Source organism: Amblyomma americanum, chromosome 1, assembly GCF_052857255.1.
Source record: "Amblyomma americanum isolate KBUSLIRL-KWMA chromosome 1, ASM5285725v1, whole genome shotgun sequence".
NCBI lineage: Eukaryota > Metazoa > Arthropoda > Arachnida > Ixodida > Ixodidae > Amblyomma > Amblyomma americanum.
The window spans coordinates 512,150,424-512,167,645 of NC_135497.1; the positions used below are offsets into that span (position 1 = coordinate 512,150,424).

The following is a 17,222-nucleotide window of genomic DNA, read 5'->3' on the forward strand; positions in this document are numbered from 1 at the left end:
GCGATTACCTTAGTAAATAGCTTGCAAGCAACGCAGAGCAAGCTGATCGGTCTGTAATTTTTCAAGTCCTTGGCGTCTTTTCTTATCAGTTACGATAATGTTAGAGCTCTTACAAACTTCTGGCCATAAAACTTCGAGGTCATTAGGCACTGCGTATACAGAGTGACTAGTTCTTCTACCACAATCTTTCCTTCGTCCTTTTGGCCTGCCATACAGGTGGGCGCAGATCTGCATTGCTGAGGTGGCGCGTTTCACGACTTTTGGTGGCGGCAAAGGTTCGCATGTGCGCAGGCTAAGCGCAGGCACCCAGGTATAGAGAAGGGGCATTTGAACTTAGTTCAAATCGGTTGCCAAGATGCAAGTTTTGCGTACGAACTTTAAACGAGAGCCATCAAGCACAATTAGCGCCTTAAGCAACTGATGCCGTATAAAGGGAAGCTGGCGGAAGTAACTCAAGATTACCTGTGTAAAGCGTGAGCTTTGGTCCAATGTAAAAACTTTAGATTGGACTTAAGACTACTGCAGTGCTTTGAATGCGTAAGGATTTGTCTCTCATTGTGTGCTACTATAGTTGATTTTTGTTTCCTGTCGAGTAAGCAGTACAAATACCTCAAAGGCTTTTTTTGGGAGAGAAAATATGTTTGACCTACGCGCAAATTCTAGGAACCTCTACATTAACTCCACCTGTTCCTACTTGTTCCTGTTCTGCAGGGTTCGGAGTCAAAGCCCAGCAGCAGGCTCTCATCATCCAGCCAGTCTTTGTTGGTGCATACTCCATTGCCATCGTTCATTGGCAGCCCGGGAAGGCAGCTGGGTCACATGGAACCGCAGCTGCAGCCTCTGGTGGAATGGGAGCTGAAAACAGAACGCTTCGCCGCGCCACCTTCGCCTTCGATGTACCTGAATACGGAGCAGCAGAGGATTCCGAAACCTGTGTATTCGTGTGAGTGTCCGTGATGGGAGTTACCCGCCTGCACTTAAACTCTATGCACGATTACGTCTGTGGGGGAGTAAAAAAGAAGTAAGCTGTCCTCTAAGGCTCTCCCTTTACAAAAGAGAGTGCGTTGAGGGCAGCTTATTGTTTTTTTAATCATTTCGTATTTAGAGTGATAGCCGAAGAAACCCATCACGTTCGTTGAGTGGCTTTGGCGTTCCGCTGCTCATCCCAAGGTAACGGGAAAGAATCCCTACCACGACGCATCCGCATGCCGATGGAGGTGAGATGCAACAACAATCGAAAGCATCCGATGTGTTATACAATTTATGTGCGCCTTAAGGAATCCGAGGTTGTCTCTAATAATTCGTCGCCATCCACTACGCCGTCCCCTCCCTCATAGCCCGTGTGTCTATGACGCGCGTTGAGCTCCACATACTGCTAGCGAATCTGCGCCACAATTATTCCTGCCGGCTTTATACCGAGTGTTCCAAAAATTTTCAAAAATTGGTTTTTGGAGGAAAAATATGCCTTTTGCGGCATAGTAATAACAATGTTGGCGGTATCAGAAAATCTGGGAGTCGTCTTATGTACTAAGGTGGTTAAATAAATTTTATAATCAACTTTTTAACTGTCAGAGTTAGGAGCCCAATTGGAATTTGAGATCTGTAGCTGGTCGTTAGTTATAGCCATTTCAGATTATGGAATTTATACAGTGCTATTAGCCTTGGCGCTGTGGCTCGAAAATGTTTTGCTTTTTCGACTAGTTACGTGCACTGGAGAAGGTGCACTGAAAACGTCTATGACGTTTTTCGCATACATCAAATATATTTTTTTGCGAGCAGAGATGTATTAGCGGAGATGTATAACAGTTTACCGAGGCCTCCTGCGCAAGCGCGGTGGCCCCTCCTGGCCGCATGAATGTTACTGCGCGAGAAGTATCCGGTCAACCTGTATACGTCCCCGCTAATAAGTATCCGGAACGCGAAAAACGTCTATTCTCGAGTGGCACCGCAACGCAGGCAACTTATACGGGCTCGCCGATGATGCATACCACGCGCCGCTGCTGCGCCAAAGGTCATAGCTTTGGCTGTGCCATCAGCCAAAGACTTCCAGTAGTTCTTGCAAGAATGATCGGGACTTGTGTGGTACACACTGTGTAAAAGCGTGAGTGACGAGGGCCTCTCTCCTAACTATATATACAGATAGCGGTTGGTCATATTCTTCGCGTTTCTCTACCGTATGATTTATAGTGTGAATATGTTCTACAGTCGAGTATCCTTTACAAAAACCTGCCTGATGATTATGGTGGTTGAAGTGCAAGGTTGTCCGGATTCTATTAGCGATTACCTTAGTAAATAGCTTGCAAGCAACGCAGAGCAAGCTGATCGGTCTGTAATTTTTCAAGTCCTTGGCGTCTTTTCTTATCAGTTACGATAATGTTAGAGCTCTTACAAACTTCTGGCCATAAAACTTCGAGGTCATTAGGCACTGCGTATACAGAGTGACTAGTTCTTCTACCACAATCTTTCCTTCGTCCTTTTGGCCTGCCATACAGGTGGGCGCAGATCTGCATTGCTGAGGTGGCGCGTTTCACGACTTTTGGTGGCGGCAAAGGTTCGCATGTGCGCAGGCTAAGCGCAGGCACCCAGGTATAGAGAAGGGGCATTTGAACTTAGTTCAAATCGGTTGCCAAGATGCAAGTTTTGCGTACGAACTTTAAACGAGAGCCATCAAGCACAATTAGCGCCTTAAGCAACTGATGCCGTATAAAGGGAAGCTGGCGGAAGTAACTCAAGATTACCTGTGTAAAGCGTGAGCTTTGGTCCAATGTAAAAACTTTAGATTGGACTTAAGACTACTGCAGTGCTTTGAATGCGTAAGGATTTGTCTCTCATTGTGTGCTACTATAGTTGATTTTTGTTTCCTGTCGAGTAAGCAGTACAAATACCTCAAAGGCTTTTTTTGGGAGAGAAAATATGTTTGACCTACGCGCAAATTCTAGGAACCTCTACATTAACTCCACCTGTTCCTACTTGTTCCTGTTCTGCAGGGTTCGGAGTCAAGGCCCAGCAGCAGGCTCTCATCATCCAGCCAGTCTTTGTTGGTGCATACTCCATTGCCATCGTTCATTGGCAGCCCGGGAAGGCAGCTGGGTCACATGGAACCGCAGCTGCAGCCTCTGGTGGAATGGGAGCTGAAAACAGAACGCTTCGCCGCGCCACCTTCGCCTTCGATGTACCTGAATACGGAGCAGCAGAGGATTCCGAAACCTGTGTATTCGTGTGAGTGTCCGTGATGGGAGTTACCCGCCTGCACTTAAACTCTATGCACGATTACGTCTGTGGGGGAGTAAAAAAGAAGTAAGCTGTCCTCTAAGGCTCTCCCTTTACAAAAGAGAGTGCGTTGAGGGCAGCTTATTGTTTTTTTAATCATTTCGTATTTAGAGTGATAGCCGAAGAAACCCATCACGTTCGTTGAGTGGCTTTGGCGTTCCGCTGCTCATCCCAAGGTAACGGGAAAGAATCCCTACCACGACGCATCCGCATGCCGATGGAGGTGAGATGCAACAACAATCGAAAGCATCCGATGTGTTATACAATTTATGTGCGCCTTAAGGAATCCGAGGTCGTCTCTAATAATTCGTCGCCATCCACTACGCCGTCCCCTCCCTCATAGCCCGTGTGTCTATGACGCGCGTTGAGCTCCACATACTGCTAGCGAATCTGCGCCACAATTATTCCTGCCGGCTTTATACCGAGTGTTCCAAAAATTTTCAAAAATTGGTTTTTGGAGGAAAAATATGCCTTTTGCGGCATAGTAATAACAATGTTGGCGGTACCAGAAAATCTGGGAGTCGTCTTATGTAGTAAGGTGGTTAAATAAATTTTATAATCAACTTTTTAACTATCAGAGTTAGGAGCCCAATTGGAATTTGAGATCTGTAGCTGGTCGTTAGTTATAGCCATTTCAGATTATGGAATTTATACAGTGCTATTAGCCTTGGCGCTGTGGCTCGAAAATGTTTTGCTTTTTCGACTAGTTACGTGCACTGGAGAAGGTGCACTGAAAACGTCTATGACGTTTTTCGCATACATCTAATATATTTTTTTGCAAGCAGAGATGTATTAGCGGAGATGTATAACAGTTTACCGAGGCCTCCTGCGCAAGCGCGGTGGCCCCTCCTGGCCGCATGAATGTTACTGCGCGAGAAGTATCCGGTCAACCTGTATACGTCCCCGCTAATAAGTATCCGGAACGCGAAAAACGTCTATTCTCGAGTCGCACCGCAACGCAGGCAACTTATACGGGCTCGCCGATGATGCATACCACGCGCCGCTGCTGCGCCAAAGGTCATAGCTTTGGCTGTGCCATCAGCCAAAGACTTCCAGTAGTTCTTGCAAGAATGATCGGGACTTGTGTGGTACACACTGTGTAAAAGCGTGAGTGACGAGGGCCTCTCTCCTAACTATATATACAGATAGCGGTTGGTCATATTCTTCGCGTTTCTCTACCGTATGATTTATAGTGTGAATATGTTCTACAGTCGAGTATCCTTTACAAAAACCTGCCTGATGATTATGGTGGTTGAAGTGCAAGGTTGTCCGGATTCTATTAGCGATTACCTTAGTAAATAGCTTGCAAGCAACGCAGAGCAAGCTGATCGGTCTGTAATTTTTCAAGTCCTTGGCGTCTTTTCTTATCAGTTACGATAATGTTAGAGCTCTTACAAACTTCTGGCCATAAAACTTCGAGGTCATTAGGCACTGCGTATACAGAGTGACTAGTTCTTCTACCACAATCTTTCCTTCGTCCTTTTGGCCTGCCATACAGGTGGGCGCAGATCTGCATTGCTGAGGTGGCGCGTTTCACGACTTTTGGTGGCGGCAAAGGTTCGCATGTGCGCAGGCTAAGCGCAGGCACCCAGGTATAGAGAAGGGGCATTTGAACTTAGTTCAAATCGGTTGCCAAGATGCAAGTTTTGCGTACGAACTTTAAACGAGAGCCATCAAGCACAATTAGCGCCTTAAGCAACTGATGCCGTATAAAGGGAAGCTGGCGAAAGTAACTCAAGATCACCTGTGTAAAGCGTGAGCTTTGGTCCAATGTAAAAACTTTAGATTGGACTTAAGACTACTGCAGTGCTTTGAATGCGTAAGGATTTGTCTCTCATTGTGTGCTACTATAGTTGATTTTTGTTTCCTGTCGAGTAAGCAGTACAAATACCTCAAAGGCTTTTTTTGGGAGAGAAAATATGTTTGACCTACGCGCAAATTCTAGGAACCTCTACATTAACTCCACCTGTTCCTACTTGTTCCTGTTCTGCAGGGTTCGGAGTCAAGGCCCAGCAGCAGGCTCTCATCATCCAGCCAGTCTTTGTTGGTGCATACTCCATTGCCATCGTTCATTGGCAGCCCGGGAAGGCAGCTGGGTCACATGGAACCGCAGCTGCAGCCTCTGGTGGAATGGGAGCTGAAAACAGAACGCTTCGCCGCGCCACCTTCGCCTTCGATGTACCTGAATACGGAGCAGCAGAGGATTCCGAAACCTGTGTATTCGTGTGAGTGTCCGTGATGGGAGTTACCCGCCTGCACTTAAACTCTATGCACGATTACGTCTGTGGGGGAGTAAAAAAGAAGTAAGCTGTCCTCTAAGGCTCTCCCTTTACAAAAGAGAGTGCGTTGAGGGCAGCTTATTGTTTTTTTAATCATTTCGTATTTAGAGTGATAGCCGAAGAAACCCGTCACGTTCGTTGAGTGGCTTTGGCGTTCCGCTGCTCATCCCAAGGTAACGGGAAAGAATCCCTACCACGACGCATCCGCATGCCGATGGAGGTGAGATGCAACAACAATCGAAAGCATCCGATGTGTTATACAATTTATGTGCGCCTTAAGGAATCCGAGGTTGTCTCTAATAATTCGTCGCCATCCACTACGCCGTCCCCTCCCTCATAGCCCGTGTGTCTATGACGCGCGTTGAGCTCCACATACTGCTAGCGAATCTGCGCCACAATTATTCCTGCCGGCTTTATACCGAGTGTTCCAAAAATTTTCAAAAATTGGTTTTTGGAGGAAAAATATGCCTTTTGCGGCATAGTAATAACAATGTTGGCGGTATCAGAAAATCTGGGAGTCGTCTTATGTACTAAGGTGGTTAAATAAATTTTATAATCAACTTTTTAACTGTCAGAGTTAGGAGCCCAATTGGAATTTGACATCTGTAGCTGGTCGTTAGTTATAGCCATTTCAGATTATGGAATTTATACAGTGCTATTAGCCTTGGCGCTGTGGCTCGAAAATGTTTTGCTTTTTCGACTAGTTACGTGCACTGGAGAAGGTGCACTGAAAACGTCTATGACGTTTTTCGCATACATCTAATATATTTTTTTGCGAGCAGAGATGTATTAGCGGAGATGTATAACAGTTTACCGAGGCCTCCTGCGCAAGCGCGGTGGCCCCTCCTGGCCGCATGAATGTTACTGCGCGAGAAGTATCCGGTCAACCTGTATACGTCCCCGCTAATAAGTATCCGGAACGCGAAAAACGTCTATTCTCGAGTCGCACCGCAACGCAGGCAACTTATACGGGCTCGCCGATGATGCATACCACGCGCCGCTGCTGCGCCAAAGGTCATAGCTTTGGCTGTGCCATCAGCCAAAGACTTCCAGTAGTTCTTGCAAGAATGATCGGGACTTGTGTGGTACACACTGTGTAAAAGCGTGAGTGACGAGGGCCTCTCTCCTAACTATATATACAGATAGCGGTTGGTCATATTCTTCGCGTTTCTCTACCGTATGATTTATAGTGTGAATATGTTCTACAGTCGAGTATCCTTTACAAAAACCTGCCTGATGATTATGGTGGTTGAAGTGCAAGGTTGTCCGGATTCTATTAGCGATTACCTTAGTAAATAGCTTGCAAGCAACGCAGAGCAAGCTGATCGGTCTGTAATTTTTCAAGTCCTTGGCGTCTTTTCTTATCAGTTACGATAATGTTAGAGCTCTTACAAACTTCTGGCCATAAAACTTCGAGGTCATTAGGCACTGCGTATACAGAGTGACTAGTTCTTCTACCACAATCTTTCCTTCGTCCTTTTGGCCTGCCATACAGGTGGGCGCAGATCTGCATTGCTGAGGTGGCGCGTTTCACGACTTTTGGTGGCGGCAAAGGTTCGCATGTGCGCAGGCTAAGCGCAGGCACCCAGGTATAGAGAAGGGGCATTTGAACTTAGTTCAAATCGGTTGCCAAGATGCAAGTTTTGCGTACGAACTTTAAACGAGAGCCATCAAGCACAATTAGCGCCTTAAGCAACTGATGCCGTGTAAAGGGAAGCTGGCGGAAGTAACTCAAGATTACCTGTGTAAAGCGTGAGCTTTGGTCCAATGTAAAAACTTTAGATTGGACTTAAGACTACTGCAGTGCTTTGAATGCGTAAGGATTTGTCTCTCATTGTGTGCTACTATAGTTGATTTTTGTTTCCTGTCGAGTAAGCAGTACAAATACCTCAAAGGCTTTTTTTGGGAGAGAAAATATGTTTGACCTACGCGCAAATTCTAGGAACCTCTACATTAACTCCACCTGTTCCTACTTGTTCCTGTTCTGCAGGGTTCGGAGTCAAAGCCCTGCAGCAGGCTCTCATCATCCAGCCAGTCTTTGTTGGTGCATACTCCATTGCCATCGTTCATTGGCAGCCCGGGAAGGCAGCTGGGTCACATGGAACCGCAGCTGCAGCCTCTGGTGGAATGGGAGCTGAAAACAGAACGCTTCGCCGCGCCACCTTCGCCTTCGATGTACCTGAATACGGAGCAGCAGAGGATTCCGAAACCTGTGTATTCGTGTGAGTGTCCGTGATGGGAGTTACCCGCCTGCACTTAAACTCTATGCACGATTACGTCTGTGGGGGAGTAAAAAAGAAGTAAGCTGTCCTCTAAGGCTCTCCCTTTACAAAAGAGAGTGCGTTGAGGGCAGCTTATTGTTTTTTTAATCATTTCGTATTTAGAGTGATAGCCGAAGAAACCCATCACGTTCGTTGAGTGGCTTTGGCGTTCCGCTGCTCATCCCAAGGTAACGGGAAAGAATCCCTACCACGACGCATCCGCATGCCGATGGAGGTGAGATGCAACAACAATCGAAAGCATCCGATGTGTTATACAATTTATGTGCGCCTTAAGGAATCCGAGGTTGTCTCTAATAATTCGTCGCCATCCACTACGCCGTCCCCTCCCTCATAGCCCGTGTGTCTATGACGCGCGTTGAGCTCCACATACTGCTAGCGAATCTGCGCCACAATTATTCCTGCCGGCTTTATACCGAGTGTTCCAAAAATTTTCAAAAATTGGTTTTTGGAGGAAAAATATGCCTTTTGCGGCATAGTAATAACAATGTTGGCGGTATCAGAAAATCTGGGAGTCGTCTTATGTACTAAGGTGGTTAAATAAATTTTATAATCAACTTTTTAACTGTCAGAGTTAGGAGCCCAATTGGAATTTGAGATCTGTAGCTGGTCGTTAGTTATAGCCATTTCAGATTATGGAATTTATACAGTGCTATTAGCCTTGGCGCTGTGGCTCGAAAATGTTTTGCTTTTTCGACTAGTTACGTGCACTGGAGAAGGTGCACTGAAAACGTCTATGACGTTTTTCGCATACATCTAATATATTTTTTTGCGAGCAGAGATGTATTAGCGGAGATGTATAACAGTTTACCGAGGCCTCCTGCGCAAGCGCGGTGGCCCCTCCTGGCCGCATGAATGTTACTGCGCGAGAAGTATCCGGTCAACCTGTATACGTCCCCGCTAATAAGTATCCGGAACGCGAAAAACGTCTATTCTCGAGTGGCAACGCAACGCAGGCAACTTATACGGGCTCGCCGATGATGCATACCACGCGCCGCTGCTGCGCCAAAGGTCATAGCTTTGGCTGTGCCATCAGCCAAAGACTTCCAGTAGTTCTTGCAAGAATGATCGGGACTTGTGTGGTACACACTGTGTAAAAGCGTGAGTGACGAGGGCCTCTCTCCTAACTATATATACAGATAGCGGTTGGTCATATTCTTCGCGTTTCTCTACCGTATGATTTATAGTGTGAATATGTTCTACAGTCGAGTATCCTTTACAAAAACCTGCCTGATGATTATGGTGGTTGAAGTGCAAGGTTGTCCGGATTCTATTAGCGATTACCTTAGTAAATAGCTTGCAAGCAACGCAGAGCAAGCTGATCGGTCTGTAATTTTTCAAGTCCTTGGCGTCTTTTCTTATCAGTTACGATAATGTTAGAGCTCTTACAAACTTCTGGCCATAAAACTTCGAGGTCATTAGGCACTGCGTATACAGAGTGACTAGTTCTTCTACCACAATCTTTCCTTCGTCCTTTTGGCCTGCCATACAGGTGGGCGCAGATCTGCATTGCTGAGGTGGCGCGTTTCACGACTTTTGGTGGCGGCAAAGGTTCGCTTTTGCGCAGGCTAAGCGCAGGCACCCAGGTATAGAGAAGGGGCATTTGAACTTAGTTCAAATCGGTTGCCAAGATGCAAGTTTTGCGTACGAACTTTAAACGAGAGCCATCAAGCACAATTAGCGCCTTAAGCAACTGATGCCGTATAAAGGGAAGCTGGCGGAAGTAACTCAAGATTACCTGTGTAAAGCGTGAGCTTTGGTCCAATGTAAAAACTTTAGATTGGACTTAAGACTACTGCAGTGCTTTGAATGCGTAAGGATTTGTCTCTCATTGTGTGCTACTATAGTTGATTTTTGTTTCCTGTCGAGTAAGCAGTACAAATACCTCAAAGGCTTTTTTTGGGAGAGAAAATATGTTAGACCTACGCGCAAATTCTAGGAACCTCTACATTAACTCCACCTGTTCCTACTTGTTCCTGTTCTGCAGGGTTCGGAGTCAAGGCCCAGCAGCAGGCTCTCATCATCCAGCCAGTCTTTGTTGGTGCATACTCCATTGCCATCGTTCATTGGCAGCCCGGGAAGGCAGCTGGGTCACATGGAACCGCAGCTGCAGCCTCTGGTGGAATGGGAGCTGAAAACAGAACGCTTCGCCGCGCCACCTTCGCCTTCGATGTACCTGAATACGGAGCAGCAGAGGATTCCGAAACCTGTGTATTCGTGTGAGTGTCCGTGATGGGAGTTACCCGCCTGCACTTAAACTCTATGCACGATTACGTCTGTGGGGGAGTAAAAAAGAAGTAAGCTGTCCTCTAAGGCTCTCTTTTTAGAAAAGAGAGTGCGTTGAGGGCAGCTTATTGTTTTTTTAATCATTTCGTATTTAGAGTGATAGCCGAAGAAACCCATCACGTTCGTTGAGTGGCTTTGGCGTTCCGCTGCTCATCCCAAGGTAACGGGAAAGAATCCCTACCACGACGCATCCGCATGCCGATGGAGGTGAGATGCAACAACAATCGAAAGCATCCGATGTGTTATACAATTTATGTGCGCCTTAAGGAATCCGAGGTCGTCTCTAATAATTCGTCGCCATCCACTACGCCGTCCCCTCCCTCATAGCCCGTGTGTCTATGACGCGCGTTGAGCTCCACATACTGCTAGCGAATCTGCGCCACAATTATTCCTGCCGGCTTTATACCGAGTGTTCCAAAAATTTTCAAAAATTGGTTTTTGGAGGAAAAATATGCCTTTTGCGGCATAGTAATAACAATGTTGGCGGTACCAGAAAATCTGGGAGTCGTCTTATGTAGTAAGGTGGTTAAATAAATTTTATAATCAACTTTTTAACTGTCAGAGTTAGGAGCCCAATTGGAATTTGAGATCTGTAGCTGGTCGTTAGTTATAGCCATTTCAGATTATGGAATTTATACAGTGCTATTAGCCTTGGCGCTGTGGCTCGAAAATGTTTTGCTTTTTCGACTAGTTACGTGCACTGGAGAAGGTGCACTGAAAACGTCTATGACGTTTTTCGCATACATCTAATATATTTTTTTGCAAGCAGAGATGTATTAGCGGAGATGTATAACAGTTTACCGAGGCCTCCTGCGCAAGCGCGGTGGCCCCTCCTGGCCGCATGAATGTTACTGCGCGAGAAGTATCCGGTCAACCTGTATACGTCCCCGCTAATAAGTATCCGGAACGCGAAAAACGTCTATTCTCGAGTCGCACCGCAACGCAGGCAACTTATACGGGCTCGCCGATGATGCATACCACGCGCCGCTGCTGCGCCAAAGGTCATAGCTTTGGCTGTGCCATCAGCCAAAGACTTCCAGTAGTTCTTGCAAGAATGATCGGGACTTGTGTGGTACACACTGTGTAAAAGCGTGAGTGACGAGGGCCTCTCTCCTAACTATATATACAGATAGCGGTTGGTCATATTCTTCGCGTTTCTCTACCGTATGATTTATAGTGTGAATATGTTCTACAGTCGAGTATCCTTTACAAAAACCTGCCTGATGATTATGGTGGTTGAAGTGCAAGGTTGTCCGGATTCTATTAGCGATTACCTTAGTAAATAGCTTGCAAGCAACGCAGAGCAAGCTGATCGGTCTGTAATTTTTCAAGTCCTTGGCGTCTTTTCTTATCAGTTACGATAATGTTAGAGCTCTTACAAACTTCTGGCCATAAAACTTCGAGGTCATTAGGCACTGCGTATACAGAGTGACTAGTTCTTCTACCACAATCTTTCCTTCGTCCTTTTGGCCTGCCATACAGGTGGGCGCAGATCTGCATTGCTGAGGTGGCGCGTTTCACGACTTTTGGTGGCGGCAAAGGTTCGCATGTGCGCAGGCTAAGCGCAGGCACCCAGGTATAGAGAAGGGGCATTTGAACTTAGTTCAAATCGGTTGCCAAGATGCAAGTTTTGCGTACGAACTTTAAACGAGAGCCATCAAGCACAATTAGCGCCTTAAGCAACTGATGCCGTATAAAGGGAAGCTGGCGAAAGTAACTCAAGATTACCTGTGTAAAGCGTGAGCTTTGGTCCAATGTAAAAACTTTAGATTGGACTTAAGACTACTGCAGTGCTTTGAATGCGTAAGGATTTGTCTCTCATTGTGTGCTACTATAGTTGATTTTTGTTTCCTGTCGAGTAAGCAGTACAAATACCTCAAAGGCTTTTTTTGGGAGAGAAAATATGTTTGACCTACGCGCAAATTCTAGGAACCTCTACATTAACTCCACCTGTTCCTACTTGTTCCTGTTCTGCAGGGTTCGGAGTCAAGGCCCAGCAGCAGGCTCTCATCATCCAGCCAGTCTTTGTTGGTGCATACTCCATTGCCATCGTTCATTGGCAGCCCGGGAAGGCAGCTGGGTCACATGGAACCGCAGCTGCAGCCTCTGGTGGAATGGGAGCTGAAAACAGAACGCTTCGCCGCGCCACCTTCGCCTTCGATGTACCTGAATACGGAGCAGCAGAGGATTCCGAAACCTGTGTATTCGTGTGAGTGTCCGTGATGGGAGTTACCCGCCTGCACTTAAACTCTATGCACGATTACGTCTGTGGGGGAGTAAAAAAGAAGTAAGCTGTCCTCTAAGGCTCTCCCTTTACAAAAGAGAGTGCGTTGAGGGCAGCTTATTGTTTTTTTAATCATTTCGTATTTAGAGTGATAGCCGAAGAAACCCATCACGTTCGTTGAGTGGCTTTGGCGTTCCGCTGCTCATCCCAAGGTAACGGGAAAGAATCCCTACCACGACGCATCCGCATGCCGATGGAGGTGAGATGCAACAACAATCGAAAGCATCCGATGTGTTATACAATATATGTGCGCCTTAAGGAATCCGAGGTTGTCTCTAATAATTCGTCGCCATCCACTACGCCGTCCCCTCCCTCATAGCCCGTGTGTCTATGACGCGCGTTGAGCTCCACATACTGCTAGCGAATCTGCGCCACAATTATTCCTGCCGGCTTTATACCGAGTGTTCCAAAAATTTTCAAAAATTGGTTTTTGGAGGAAAAATATGCCTTTTGCGGCATAGTAATAACAATGTTGGCGGTATCAGAAAATCTGGGAGTCGTCTTATGTACTAAGGTGGTTAAATAAATTTTATAATCAACTTTTTAACTGTCAGAGTTAGGAGCCCAATTGGAATTTGACATCTGTAGCTGGTCGTTAGTTATAGCCATTTCAGATTATGGAATTTATACAGTGCTATTAGCCTTGGCGCTGTGGCTCGAAAATGTTTTGCTTTTTCGACTAGTTACGTGCACTGGAGAAGGTGCACTGAAAACGTCTATGACGTTTTTCGCATACATCTAATATATTTTTTTGCGAGCAGAGATGTATTAGCGGAGATGTATAACAGTTTACCGAGGCCTCCTGCGCAAGCGCGGTGGCCCCTCCTGGCCGCATGAATGTTACTGCGCGAGAAGTATCCGGTCAACCTGTATACGTCCCCGCTAATAAGTATCCGGAACGCGAAAAACGTCTATTCTCGAGTCGCACCGCAACGCAGGCAACTTATACGGGCTCGCCGATGATGCATACCACGCGCCGCTGCTGCGCCAAAGGTCATAGCTTTGGCTGTGCCATCAGCCAAAGACTTCCAGTAGTTCTTGCAAGAATGATCGGGACTTGTGTGGTACACACTGTGTAAAAGCGTGAGTGACGAGGGCCTCTCTCCTAACTATATATACAGATAGCGGTTGGTCATATTCTTCGCGTTTCTCTACCGTATGATTTATAGTGTGAATATGTTCTACAGTCGAGTATCCTTTACAAAAACCTGCCTGATGATTATGGTGGTTGAAGTGCAAGGTTGTCCGGATTCTATTAGCGATTACCTTAGTAAATAGCTTGCAAGCAACGCAGAGCAAGCTGATCGGTCTGTAATTTTTCAAGTCCTTGGCGTCTTTTCTTATCAGTTACGATAATGTTAGAGCTCTTACAAACTTCTGGCCATAAAACTTCGAGGTCATTAGGCACTGCGTATACAGAGTGACTAGTTCTTCTACCACAATCTTTCCTTCGTCCTTTTGGCCTGCCATACAGGTGGGCGCAGATCTGCATTGCTGAGGTGGCGCGTTTCACGACTTTTGGTGGCGGCAAAGGTTCGCATGTGCGCAGGCTAAGCGCAGGCACCCAGGTATAGAGAAGGGGCATTTGAACTTAGTTCAAATCGGTTGCCAAGATGCAAGTTTTGCGTACGAACTTTAAACGAGAGCCATCAAGCACAATTAGCGCCTTAAGCAACTGATGCCGTATAAAGGGAAGCTGGCGGAAGTAACTCAAGATTACCTTTGTAAAGCGTGAGCTTTGGTCCAATGTAAAAACTTTAGATTGGACTTAAGACTACTGCAGTGCTTTGAATGCGTAAGGATTTGTCTCTCATTGTGTGCTACTATAGTTGATTTTTGTTTCCTGTCGAGTAAGCAGTACCTCAAAGGCTTTTTTTGGGAGAGAAAATATGTTTGACCTACGCGCAAATTCTAGGAACCTCTACATTAACTCCACCTGTTCCTACTTGTTCCTGTTCTGCAGGGTTCGGAGTCAAGGCCCAGCAGCAGGCTCTCATCATCCAGCCAGTCTTTGTTGGTGCATACTCCATTGCCATCGTTCATTGGCAGCCCGGGAAGGCAGCTGGGTCACATGGAACCGCAGCTGCAGCCTCTGGTGGAATGGGAGCTGAAAACAGAACGCTTCGCCGCGCCACCTTCGCCTTCGATGTACCTGAATACGGAGCAGCAGAGGATTCCGAAACCTGTGTATTCGTGTGAGTGTCCGTGATGGGAGTTACCCGCCTGCACTTGAACTCTATGCACGATTACGTCTGTGGGGGAGTAAAAAAGAAGTAAGCTGTCCTCTAAGGCTCTCCCTTTACAAAAGAGAGTGCGTTGAGGGCAGCTTATTGTTTTTTTAATCATTTCGTATTTAGAGTGATAGCCGAAGAAACCCATCACGTTCGTTGAGTGGCTTTGGCGTTCCGCTGCTCATCCCAAGGTAACGGGAAAGAATCCCTACCACGACGCATCCGCATGCCGATGGAGGTGAGATGCAACAACAATCGAAAGCATCCGATGTGTTATACAATTTATGTGCGCCTTAAGGAATCCGAGGTTGTCTCTAACAATTCGTCGCCATCCACTACGCCGTCCCCTCCCTCATAGCCCGTGTGTCTATGACGCGCGTTGAGCTCCACATACTGCTAGCGAATCTGCGCCACAATTATTCCTGCCGGCTTTATACCGAGTGTTCCAAAAATTTTCAAAAATTGGTTTTTGGAGGAAAAATATGCCTTTTGCGGCATAGTAATAACAATGTTGGCGGTACCAGAAAATCTGGGAGTCGTCTTATGTACTAAGGTGGTTAAATAAATTTTATAATCAACTTTTTAACTGTCAGAGTTAGGAGCCCAATTGGAATTTGAGATCTGTAGCTGGTCGTTAGTTATAGCCATTTCAGATTATGGAATTTATACAGTGCTATTAGCCTTGGCGCTGTGGCTCGAAAATGTTTTGCTTTTTCGACTAGTTACGTGCACTGGAGAAGGTGCACTGAAAACGTCTATGACGTTTTTCGCATACATCTAATATATTTTTTTGCAAGCAGAGATGTATTAGCGGAGATGTATAACAGTTTACCGAGGCCTCCTGCGCAAGCGCGGTGGCCCCTCCTGGCCGCATGAATGTTACTGTGCGAGAAGTATCCGGTCAACCTGTATACGTCCCCGCTAATAAGTATCCGGAACGCGAAAAACGTCTATTCTCGAGTGGCACCGCAACGCAGGCAACTTATACGGGCTCGCCGATGATGCATACCACGCGCCGCTGCTGCGCCAAAGGTCATAGCTTTGGCTGTGCCATCAGCCAAAGACTTCCAGTAGTTCTTGCAAGAATGATCGGGACTTGTGTGGTACACACTGTGTAAAAGCGTGAGTGACGAGGGCCTCTCTCCTAACTATATATACAGATAGCGGTTGGTCATATTCTTCGCGTTTCTCTACCGTATGATTTATAGTGTGAATATGTTCTACAGTCGAGTATCCTTTACAAAAACCTGCCTGATGATTATGGTGGTTGAAGTGCAAGGTTGTCCGGATTCTATTAGCGATTACCTTAGTAAATAGCTTGCAAGCAACGCAGAGCAAGCTGATCGGTCTGTAATTTTTCAAGTCCTTGGCGTCTTTTCTTATCAGTTACGATAATGTTAGAGCTCTTACAAACTTCTGGCCATAAAACTTCGAGGTCATTAGGCACTGCGTATACAGAGTGACTAGTTCTTCTACCACAATCTTTCCTTCGTCCTTTTGGCCTGCCATACAGGTGGGCGCAGATCTGCATTGCTGAGGTGGCGCGTTTCACGACTTTTGGTGGCGGCAAAGGTTCGCATGTGCGCAGGCTAAGCGCAGGCACCCAGGTATAGAGAAGGGGCATTTGAACTTAGTTCAAATCGGTTGCCAAGATGCAAGTTTTGCGTACGAACTTTAAACGAGAGCCATCAAGCACAATTAGCGCCTTAAGCAACTGATGCCGTATAAAGGGAAGCTGGCGGAAGTAACTCAAGATTACCTGTGTAAAGCGTGAGCTTTGGTCCAATGTAAAAACTTTAGATTGGACTTAAGACTACTGCAGTGCTTTGAATGCGTAAGGATTTGTCTCTCATTGTGTGCTACTATAGTTGATTTTTGTTTCCTGTCGAGTAAGCAGTACGAATACCTCAAAGGCTTTTTTTGGGAGAGAAAATATGTTTGACCTACGCGCAAATTCTAGGAACCTCTACATTAACTCCGCCTGTTCCTACTTGTTCCTGTTCTGCAGGGTTCGGAGTCAAGGCCCAGCAGCAGGCTCTCATCATCCAGCCAGTCTTTGTTGGTGCATACTCCATTGCCATCGTTCATTGGCAGCCCGGGAAGGCAGCTGGGTCACATGGAACCGCAGCTGCAGCCTCTGGTGGAATGGGAGCTGAAAACAGAACGCTTCGCCGCGCCACCTTCGCCTTCGATGTACCTGAATACGGAGCAGCAGAGGATTCCGAAACATGTGTATTCGTGTGAGTGTCCGTGATGGGAGTTACCCGCCTGCACTTAAACTCTATGCACGATTACGTCTGTGGGGGAGTAAAAAAGAAGTAAGCTGTCCTCTAAGGCTCTCTTTTTAGAAAAGAGAGTGCGTTGAGGGCAGCTTATTGTTTTTTTAATCATTTCGTATTTAGAGTGATAGCCGAAGAAACCCATCACGTTCGTTGAGTGGCTTTGGCGTTCCGCTGCTCATCCCAAGGTAACGGGAAAGAATCCCTACCACGACGCATCCGCATGCCGATGGAGGTGAGATGCAACAACAATCGAAAGCATCCGATGTGTTATACAATTTATGTGCGCCTTAAGGAATCCGAGGTTGTCTCTA

General features: G+C 46.4%; 2 protein-coding genes across 2 annotated transcripts; both read left to right on the forward strand.

Annotated features, from left to right (window-relative positions):
• Positions 1-786: 786 nt before the first annotated feature.
• Positions 787-5,458, forward strand: LOC144106800 (uncharacterized). The gene is made up of 3 exons (XM_077639747.1): positions 787-943; positions 2,988-3,219; positions 5,264-5,458. The coding sequence occupies exons 1-3, from the start codon at positions 820-822 to the stop codon at positions 5,409-5,411; spliced, it is 504 nt and encodes a 167-aa protein (XP_077495873.1). The 5' UTR covers positions 787-819; the 3' UTR covers positions 5,412-5,458.
• Positions 5,459-7,616: 2,158 nt separating this feature from the next.
• On the forward strand, positions 7,617-16,832 carry LOC144106809 (uncharacterized). The gene is made up of 5 exons (XM_077639755.1): positions 7,617-7,771; positions 9,816-10,047; positions 12,092-12,323; positions 14,362-14,593; positions 16,638-16,832. The coding sequence occupies exons 3-5, from the start codon at positions 12,200-12,202 to the stop codon at positions 16,783-16,785; spliced, it is 504 nt and encodes a 167-aa protein (XP_077495881.1). The 5' UTR covers positions 7,617-7,771; positions 9,816-10,047; positions 12,092-12,199; the 3' UTR covers positions 16,786-16,832.
• Positions 16,833-17,222: the final 390 nt, after the last annotated feature.

Excerpts from the sequence above, each read along its gene's own strand:
- LOC144106800 (XM_077639747.1), top strand. The coding sequence starts at position 820 with ATGGAACCGCAGCTGCAGCCTCTGGTGGAATGGGAGCTGAAAACAGAA. Across the intron at positions 944-2,987 it reads TCCGAAACCTGTGTATTCGT|GGTTCGGAGTCAAGGCCCAG; the intron begins GTGAGTGTCCGT and ends CCTGTTCTGCAG. Across the intron at positions 3,220-5,263 it reads TCCGAAACCTGTGTATTCGT|GGTTCGGAGTCAAGGCCCAG; the intron begins GTGAGTGTCCGT and ends CCTGTTCTGCAG.
- LOC144106809 (XM_077639755.1), top strand. The coding sequence starts at position 12,200 with ATGGAACCGCAGCTGCAGCCTCTGGTGGAATGGGAGCTGAAAACAGAA. Across the intron at positions 12,324-14,361 it reads TCCGAAACCTGTGTATTCGT|GGTTCGGAGTCAAGGCCCAG; the intron begins GTGAGTGTCCGT and ends CCTGTTCTGCAG. Across the intron at positions 14,594-16,637 it reads TCCGAAACCTGTGTATTCGT|GGTTCGGAGTCAAGGCCCAG; the intron begins GTGAGTGTCCGT and ends CCTGTTCTGCAG.